This window comes from Choloepus didactylus, chromosome 4, assembly GCF_015220235.1.
Source record: "Choloepus didactylus isolate mChoDid1 chromosome 4, mChoDid1.pri, whole genome shotgun sequence".
Taxonomy (NCBI): Eukaryota; Metazoa; Chordata; class Mammalia; order Pilosa; family Megalonychidae; genus Choloepus; species Choloepus didactylus.
In genome coordinates, this window is record NC_051310.1 from 141,023,644 (window position 1) to 141,033,854 (window position 10,211).

Genomic DNA, 10,211 nt, shown 5'->3' on the forward strand with positions numbered 1-10,211 from the left:
TGTGGCTTTATTTTCTATCTTTTTTTCTTTTCTTTTCTTCCCTCTGCCCCTTTTCTCTATCAATCAGTATTTAAAGGTATTGACTCCATACACTTAAAAATTGTTCTATAGAAACATTGATACAAGTGTGGAAGGAAATAAGGATGTTCACTACAGTTTGTTTGTAATAATGAAAAGCTGTAAACATCTAAAATTCCACCAATTGGGGATGGGTTAAATTATAGTACAGTTACACAGTGTAGCACAATGCAGATATTTATATATATATATATATATATTAGAGAAAAATCAAGTTGCAGAACAATTTGTATGGCATGATCCATTTTAATTTTAAAAATGTGTATATATACATGTATATTTATACACACACACACATTTTGCATCTATGAATAGAAAAAAGTTGGGAAGGAGACCACTTAATTATTAATAGTGACTACTTCTAGCCTAGGAGTAAGGAGAAGGAAGCTATAATAAGAATTAAATTTTTAAAAGGAAGGATACCATTCTCTATGGGGAGGAAAAGCACATTCAAGCACAACCAACTGTTAACTACAGAAAAGATCAACTGAGTTCAGCCTGAACTCCTGAAGTGCAGGGAGCAGGTACCTTTTTCACAGGTTATGTGTAAATATTCTAGCATCTAGCACAGCATTTGACTGGCACATACACACACACACACACACACATACACACAGCTCCATTTTAAAAGTGTCTACAGACTAGTGGAGTCATTGTAATTAGGACCTCAACTTGTTTTGAGTAGACCCTTTAAAGTAAAGCCATCCAACAGAATTTCTGTGATGATGGAAATGTTCTATATCTGGGCTATCCAATATGGTAGCCACTAGACCAAGTGGCTATTGAACACTTGAAATGTGGCTACTGCAAATGAGGAAATGCATTTTTAATTTTATTTCATTTTAATTAATTTAAGTTTAAATAGCCACATGGGACTAGTGTTGGACAATGCAACTCTGAAGAATCTGATGAAATATATACTCTTTTCTCAGAAAAATACACATACACAAAACTTTGTGTGCAATTTCAAGAGATCCAAGGACCTTCTCATGTCCATCCATGTGTGCCTAGATCAAGAACCCCAGGGCTAGAGAAGGAAAGAAAACAGAACTGAAGAGCTGAGATAGAAAATGAGCAAAGGCTAATGCTCTCATTCAGAATCCTAGAAGGCACCACACAGAATGTGTATTAACTGATCTCTGGTCTTCTCTGCATTGTGCTGTGCACTCCATACTGTGTTGTGCGAGAACCACATCTATCTTGTTCACCATTAAATAAACAAACCTTAGTGTAAATCTAGCACATAGTTGGCACTCAAATGCATACTGAACGAATGTTACCGGCATCTAATTCTTCCCAGTCCTAAGAATCCAGAGCTTCTGAATTAAGGAGGGTCTCAGTGAAAAGGGGAGCTCCCTGGTTCATGAGGTAGAGAAAGGATTTTCACAAAGTTGAGCAGATACTCAGAACCATGAGAATCCTGTCACCCAGGCTATTCCTATGCCTCACATTTCAAGAGTCCCTTGTGATACATAAGCCATGCAAAGGTTTCAACAGTCAGTGACAGTGAGCCATATGCTGGGACCAGAGTGCCAAATATCCCCAAAGCAGCATCTCTCCTTGGGTGTCTCTTCCTATACCTTCTCTAGCTCTAAAATATTCCTGCTTTTTGTCTTATTGCTCCTCTACCTGAAATCCTTCTCTTATGTCTCTACAGGGCAAACTCTTAACTCATTGTTAAATGCCTCTTCCTCTGAGAAGTCTGTGATGACACTTCCAGACAGAATTATGCCTTCTCTCCACTGGTTCCTTTTGCATTTCGCACGTTTCATCATGTGTGCTCTACCAAGGCAGGGGCCAGTCATTCATCTGTGTATCCCAGCATTAAATGTTTGGTGTAAATAGATGCTTAACAATTATCATGAACCACTAAAAAAATACACACAATTGCTATTTCCCCACAAACATTACTACTGCTCAATATGTGGTCAAAGGCTATGGATTAGCTATTAGCGAGCCTATCTCATTCACCCTGAAAACAAAATCCATGGTTCTATATATAGGTATTCCAAAGAAATAGGAAATACATGACAAGTATAACAGAAGGGACAGAAAGTAGAAGTTTCTGCCTGAACGGAAGAGAATTCAAAGGGCTGTCCAAGAAGAAAGACAGGGCAATAAACAAGCAGGAAGAACTTTGTTAACACGAAAAAGGGAATATATGAAACAGCTATCATCATCATACACAATGATAAAGGACTGAAAGTTTTTCCACTAAGATCAGGAACAAGACAAGGTACCTATTTTGCTACTTCTATTCAATTATACTGAAGTTCTAGAAAAATTAGGCAAGAAAAAGAAATAAAAGGCATCCTAGTTGGAAAGAAGTAAAATTATCTCTATTTGCACATGACATGATCGTATATATATTTTTTAAAAATCCTGAAGAATCCACCAAAAAAACTATGAAAGCTAATAAATTCAGCAGTTACAGTATATACAAAGTCAATACATAAATATCAGTTCTATTTCTACACACTATCAATGAGCAATTCAAAAATGAAATCAAGAAAACAATTCTACTTACAATAACATCAAAGAATAAAATATTGAGGAGCAAATTTAACCAAGGAGATGAATGACTTGTACATTGAAAACTACAAATCATTGCTGATTTCAGAGAGCTGATGATTCTTTTATTGTGGCCATCTTGGCACACCTTAATAGCCCACGCAGTGGGAGGTTTGAAACTTGGGTTTTTTCATTTGTTACTACAAGTTCTTTTACTCATTTATCCTTGTGACTCTAATGATGACTTGACAAATGCAGAGTGAATGGATGAATGAATAATTGGTTTAATACATAATATTTCACCTCTTGAGTCCTTTTCTTTTTTGCAGAGTAATTGTAAATGTATTTTTACATTTTTAATTGCACTGGTACATTGAATTGTCAGTGCCTAAACCACTGAACCAACAGCATTTTCTGGCTATTGGATGCCTGATAAGAATGTCTTGATTTTCCCTTGGGAGTCAACTAAATAGAAGGTTGCTCCCCCAGCAGTAGAGCAGGGGGTCGGGGGAAGAGTACATATAATCAATCATTGAAGTCATTACCATTTAAAAAATAAATTTATAAAAATACTAAGATTAAAAGTGAAAAAAAAAACTGCTGAAAGAAATTAAAGATCTAAATAAACGGAAAGATAGCCTATGTTCAACGACTGGAGGACTTACTATTGTTAAGATGGAAATGCTACCTAAAATGATTTACAGATTCAATGCAATTCCCATCAAAATCTCAACAGGTGAGATTCCCAAAGGAGCCAAGAGGTCACTCAGGTGGGCACTCTTACGCACAATATAGACAACGCTTTTTAGGTTCTAACGAATTGGAATAGCTAGCAGTAAATACCTGAAACTATTGAACTACAACCCAGAACCCATGAATCTTGAAGACGATTGTATAAAAATGTAGCTTATGAGGGGTGACAATGTGATTGGGAAAGCCATATGGACCACACTCTCCTTTGTCCAGTGTATGGATGAATGAGTAGAAAAATGGGGGCTAAAAAAAAGGCATCCAGTGTTCTTTTTTTACTTTAATTGTTCTTTTTCACTTTAATTTTTCTTATTATTTTTGTGTGTGTGGTAATGAAAATGTTCCAAAATTAATGTTGGTGATGAATGTATAACTATATAATGGTACTGTGAACAATTGAATGTACTGCTTTGTATGACTGCATGGTATGTGAATGTATCTCAATAAAAATGAATTAAAAAAAAAAAAACAAAACTCAACAGGCTTTTTTGCGGAAATGGAGAAGCTGATCCTAAAATTCACATGGGATTGCACAGGACCCCAAATAGCCAAAATAATCTTGAAAAAGAGGAAGAAAATTGGAGGACTCACACTTCCCTATTTCAAACCTTACTACAAAGCTGCAGTATTCAAAACAAGGTGGTACTGGCATGAGGATAGACACAGATCAATGGAATAAAATTGACAGTACAGAAATAAACCTGTATATCTACCGTCAATTGATTTTGACAAGAGTGCAAAGACCATTTAATATGTTTAGAAACATTTCTTCAATAAATGGTGATGAAACAACTGGATATCTACATGCAAAAGAATGAAGATGGACCCCTACTCCACAGCATAGACAAAAATTAACTCCAAATATATCAAAGACCTAAATGCAAGAGCTAAAACATAGAACTCTTAGAAGAAAAGAAAGGGATACATCTTCATGAACTTGAATTGGCAATGGATGCTTAAATTCAAAAACCAAAAGCACAAGAAGCAAAAGAAAACACAGATAAATCAGACTTCATCTATTGAAAAACTTTTGTATATCAAAGAACACTATCAATAAAGTGAAAAGAAAACCTATAGAATGGAAGAAAATATTTCGAAACATATCTAATAAGGGTCGAGTATCCAGAATACATAAAACACTTATAAGTCAATAATAAAAAGACAAACAACAAACAACCCAAAAATGGTCAAAGGACTAGAACAGACATTTCTCCAAAGATATGCAAATGGCCAACAAGTACACGACATTATTAGTCATAACAGAAATGCAAATCAAAACCACAATGAAAGATTACTTTATGCCCACTAGGATGACAATAGTACAAAAAAAAAAAAATAGGAAATAACAAGTGCTCGCAAGGATGTGGAGAAACTAGAACCCTGGTAGATTGCTTATGGTAATGTAAAAATAGTGTAGCCACTATAAAACAAGTTTGGCAGTTCCTCAAAAAGTTAAACATAGAATTATCATGTGATCTGGCAATTCCACTCTTAGGCATATATATTCAAAGAAGAAGTAACAGAGATTCAACAAAATCTTGTACACAAATGTTCATAGCAGCACTATTCAAAAAGTAGAAACAACCCAAATGCTGAATCCTGATGAATGGATATATAAAATGGAGTATATATGTACAATGGAATATAATTCAGCCATAAAAAGAATGAAGTACTGATTCATGCAAGGATGAACCTTAAAAACATCATGGTAAAGTGAAAGCCAGACACAAAAGATCACATATTATATGATTCCATTTATATGAACTGTCCAGAATAGGTAAACCCATAAAGAAAGCAGATTAATGATTACAAGGGACTTGGGGAGAGGGGGAAAGGAGAGTGACTGTTAATAGGTACATCGGGATTTCCTCTTGCGTAATAAAAATATTATGTAACTAGATAGAAGTAATGGTAGCAGAACACTGTGAATCTACTAAATGCCACTGAACTGTGTACTTTAAAACAGTTCATTACATGTTATATGAATTTTACCTCAATAAAAAAGAAACAAACCAACAAGCACTAAAAAAACAAACACATGAGGTGTTAGAAAGGAGGGATGTATTTACAAACCAAAAAGTCCCAAACACCAAGGAAAGGAAGCAACGAGGTAGCGAGTATGAGCAAGTCCCTTTCGAGCCCATCTTCCTTCCTGTAGAGACCCTGAGTAACAGCCAATGGATTCAGCCCCTGCCCCTTCAGCCCATTCCTGCCCCAACCCAAAAATCAATTCCTCCAATGGCCACAGCCCTCAGTCTTCTTGCCAGTCATCCTGTGCCCAGGCAGGCATAGGTGAAAAGTACTCAAAGCCTGGCCCTTTATAGCGTCGGGCATGCAGGAACATCACAAGGTCCTGGGGTAAGGGGTCCTGTCGTACCAGCCGGCACTCAGCACAGAGGGGATCTGTCTCTTGATTTACAACATCTGCTTCAGCTGCCGCCCCTGATGCCACTGCCACCTTGTCCATATCTTGAGGGGCTTTCTCAACTGCTCCATCCATCTTCTTGGCAGCTGCAGCCAACTCTTCCAGACTGTCCTTGTCCGGCTCTGAGGAGGGGGCTGTTGAGTTTGTGAGTCCTGGGGACAGGTCGCTCTCACAGAGCTCCAGCACATCCAGACTCTGTTTGGCCTGATGCTCTGCCACCAGGTCCCGAAGCAGTTCTTCATCTGTCTTGGGAATGTAGCCACCCCGGCCACGGGAGGGGCCCCAGGCAACTGAGTTGTAGATGGGGTCATTGATGATGGGGTGGCCCAGGAACTGGAGGTGGACTCGGATCTGGTGGGTGCGGCCTGTGAGTGGCAAACACTGCACCACACTGGAGCGGCCACTGTAACTCAGCCTTTGGAACACTGTCTCACAGGGTTTGCCCTGGGGATCCACACGGCACACTCCCACCTTGTAAGACACCACTAGGATGGGTTCCTTGCAGGTCACTTCCTCGGCGGGGAACTCCCCCTCAACTCGGCACACATACTCCTTCTCCAGCTGCACAGGAGAGAAGAGGGAGAAAGTCAGCACAAAGCCTAAACTCCTGGAGCCCAGATCCTCTGTGGAGTAATTAGGAATGCACCAGTATCAAAGGATTCAAACCCCAGCTCCACATTGGCCAGCTGTGTGATCCCGGGACATCATTTTATCTCTTTAAGTTCCATTAAATCATCTAGAAAATGTGAAATTAGAAAAGCATTTATCTCACAGGGCTGTTGTAAGGATTCAATAACTTAGGCTCTAATGTGCTTGGCAACAAGCCTGGTATACAGCAAGACCTCAATAAATGCATTATACTCCAGATTCAGAATTACAAATCTCAAGACCACAATCAAGACTATTAACTTCTTCTACACAGGCTTCTTCCAATTTCACCCAGAATTTTTCCACTATGGAGGCTCTCCCCACAATCTTAAAATCTTGCTTGGCCTATCAGTACTTTAAAACTTTTGCTTTTTAGAAAGTATCAAGATGGCAGTGTATGGTGATAATAAACCTGCCTTTGGCACTTTAGGTGTTCACCTTCTTGGAGGCAAGAGGTGATAATAACCTGCCTTTGGCACTTTAGGTGTTCACCTTACTGGAGGCAAGATAAACATGAAGACTCCCCTGAAATCTAGAACTTAGCGACACTCTTTTGATATAGACCACTCTACAGTTCTGGAAGTGGCTTGCAGCAGACAAGAGCAGAGCTCACCTGCCGGTCTCGAACCTGCTCATGTATTCTCTCAGAGACAGCAGCTGTCTTGGCAAACATGAGCACCCCGGAGGTAAGGCGGTCAAGACGATGCAGTGGGTGTAGCTCCTTAAGTTGGTGCTCCTTGCCCAGGATGAAGATAACTGTATTGTGTCGGAAACGGCCACAGGGGTGGACAGGAATGGAAGAAGGCTTGTCCACAACCACTACCTCTTCGTTCTCGGCTAGAAGGCGGACAGGCTCTGCTGTGACTGGTGGCTCATGCCTGTGCACAGTATTCCGCAAAAAGTCATTGTCCTGCCAAAGACACAGGCAACCAGTCAGTGCAGGGGCCAGAAGTGTGTAATTGGTCAACTTCACACCCAGGTTCCCCTGTTCCTGGCCCAAATGTTAAAGTATACACCAATTATGCAGCTAAATGATGTCACAGAGGTACACTTTTATTGACAGTACATCCTTAAGCAGAAAAAGCAATGTGCATAGTGTGTTCTTATTTTGTAAAAACACAGGCATATACACAGGCAGAAAGCAGGCATTGAAAAGGTTCTGGAAAGATATATACAGAAATGTTAATGTTGATATCTCTTATGATCGAACTGTGGATGTTTTTTGGTTTTGCTTATTTGTATTTTCTCTTCAATAAAAATTATATTTAAAAAGTAATTTTTTTAATGGGGGGAGAAACTTCCATAAACTATCATTTTACATGACCTTGAACAAAGAACTGAGCTGTAAATCCAGAGATCTGAACTCTAGACCTAGAATTGCCACAGGCTCACAGCACACTCTTGTGCAAGTCACTTAACTTTTTTGGGCCTCAGTTTCCTTATCTGTAAAATATGAGATTTAGACCAGACCTGTGCTTTTCAAAAAAGGAGAGGGGATTTAAACCACCCATTCCCCCTAATCTCCTTGTCTCCCCTCACAACTATGGTGAGCCAGTGTTACTGACAGGAGTATATAGTATTTCTTAGCTGTGACAGAATTTAAAAAGGGAGTGGGGCAAAGTAGTGGGTTAAACAATTCTAGTCTCTATCCCTGACATCTCACAATTCTGTGACATGCCAGGCTCTAGAAAAAATAGTTTAAGTAGCAGTCATCAGAACTCAGCCTTTGGAGATGACACTGTTGTCTTATCTCTGTGAGCCTCAATTTTCTCACAGGTAAAATGAGGTGGCAATACCTACCCCAGAAGGTTGTCAGAATTAAGTTAAAAGTAATAAAATGCTTAACTACTTGTCTAGACATAAATGATAATCGCTATTATTACCAGTTGTACAGAGGCCTACAATGTAAGGCAGAAAGTGATCAGTGCCACAAGACAGAACATAAAAAGACCTATGAGAATTCCAAGGGGGAAAAGATGACTTCTGTCCCTTGGAAACACGGAAGCCGTCTTGATGGAGGGGGTATGCTGGCTAGGCTCTGAAACACAGAGGCTGTTTACTTGCGGAGATTGGGGGGGGGGGGGCTAAAAGAGAGTTCTAAGAAAAGCCAAGAGAGCTTCAGAATTCCCACGATTTTACTCTAGTAGATACCTGTAATTCTGCGGGGGGTGGGGTGGGGGTGGGACGGAGGAACGACTTCTTTTCCCTCCCCAGCTCCTGGCTGGCCCAGATCAGGACTTTACCTTAAGCACGATACTGAGGTCCTGTACCGGCTCCTCGTTAAGGTGTAGGCGGCCAGCCCGGATGGCAGCCTCGTAGTAGGCCAGAGGCTGGGCTCGAAACTCGGTGCTAAAGACGTGCAGCAAGCTGTGGCCCACCCAGCGGCCTTTGCAATAGGTACGGAAGTCGAAGTAATAGGGACGCACCTTGCGCAGACCGCCCTCAAAGTAGTAGCTGGTCTCTGCAAAGTGCTCGTCGCTGAAACTCACGCCGGTCCGCCGCTTCTTCGGCGGCGGCACCACGCGCTCCCCGGTCGCGCCTCGCCGCTTCTTGCGTTTGCCTGGGCCTGGGCCCGGGATTGCAGCCGAGGCCTGCTCCGCGCTCCCCTGGGCCAGCTCTACTTCAGGGCCCACCGGCTCCGTGAGCCGTTCACCCCTCACATCGCCACCTGCTTCGCCGTTCTGCTGAGACGGAGCCCTGAGCGCGTCCGCTGCCTCGGCCCTAGTCGAGAGTGCTTCCGCCATCGGGCCCCTACAACCACTCCAAATCCTGGCAAAGATGAGGTGCCAAAGCGCGAAGTACCACCGCCCATTTACCAACACAGAGCGGCGGCCGCCCAGCCACATAAGCGCGCGGCCGCGGCTCCTAGGTCGCGGTCTAAGGACGTCACTCAGCGCCAGCCAATCACCGAGGCTCTGTGCCTAGGCGCGGATTGTCACTGAGCGAGCGAGCAAGCGCTTGAGTGCCCTGAATTAATGAGTGCGGGTGTAGTGAGAGTTCAGTGTGGTGAGTGAGATGACTTGTGAAGTGAGTGGCGAGTGGAGCGGCTGTAAGAGGGACTCAGCCTCTTAAGTTGTTCCAACAACTTTACGCAAACGTCCTCTTCTCAGGGGATTAGTATGTAAAACTGCATTTATATCAAGATCAGACTTTAAGAAGTATCTTTGGGACTGCTCTGTGTAAAAGCCGTGGCAGGAGTTGGTTGTGTAGATCCCATGCAGATATGCTCGGAGTCCTTCGAGTCTGGAAAAACTCTTGAAAGGAGCTTTATTTTTAAATAAATAAGCGCCAGAATGAGGGTTGCACAACTCTGAATATAATGAAAACCACAAAATTGTACATCTTAAAAGGATGAGTATATGGGGTCTGATCTCAGTAAAGCTGAGAATATATATATATACCAGAAGCAATGCTTTCATACCTGTCTTTCCTCCCAACAGCATGAGGATTAGAGACTTCTCATTTACTTTCCCATATAATCTTATCCTGAGATTAAAACTGCAAGTGGATCAAAAGATGTACCTGCCAGGGTTCTTACGTGCAAAATACTGAGACCAATTCTGGTTTGCTTCATCAAAGAGGAAATTATCTAAAGGATATTAGTGTCTCATAGAATTCACAACAGGGCTGTTGAACAATTCAGATAAAGGACCAAATTAAGGAAAGCCAAGACCTCTAAGAATCAGAATCAGCCAGATGACATTAAGGAAGAAGCTTGGTTGGGATGCTATAGCTACAAGACATTCTGTTGTGCCAAAGGACTCTACCCTGAGCCCTGTCACCCCTTGGAAATCCCTAA

At 41.4% G+C, this 10,211-nt stretch overlaps 1 protein-coding gene across 1 annotated transcript; it reads right to left on the reverse strand.

Moving 5' to 3' along the window:
* Positions 1 to 5,383: 5,383 nt before the first annotated feature.
* RPUSD2 (RNA pseudouridine synthase domain containing 2) lies at positions 5,384 to 9,265 on the reverse strand. Its single transcript, XM_037835426.1, has 3 exons — positions 8,656 to 9,265; positions 7,026 to 7,322; positions 5,384 to 6,325 (listed from the first exon to the last, which is right to left on the reverse strand). Exons 1-3 carry the CDS (start codon positions 9,256 to 9,258, stop codon positions 5,591 to 5,593), a joined length of 1,635 nt encoding a protein of 544 aa, XP_037691354.1. The 5' UTR covers positions 9,259 to 9,265; the 3' UTR covers positions 5,384 to 5,590.
* Between the last annotated feature and the right edge of the window lie 946 nt (positions 9,266 to 10,211).

Excerpts from the sequence above, each read along its gene's own strand:
- RPUSD2 (XM_037835426.1), bottom strand. The coding sequence starts at position 9,258 with ATGTGGCTGGGCGGCCGCCGCTCTGTGTTGGTAAATGGGCGGTGGTAC. Across the intron at positions 7,323-8,655 it reads ACCTCAGTATCGTGCTTAAG|GACAATGACTTTTTGCGGAA; the intron begins GTAAAGTCCTGA and ends TGTCTTTGGCAG. Across the intron at positions 6,326-7,025 it reads AGCAGGTTCGAGACCGGCAG|CTGGAGAAGGAGTATGTGTG; the intron begins GTGAGCTCTGCT and ends TCTCCTGTGCAG.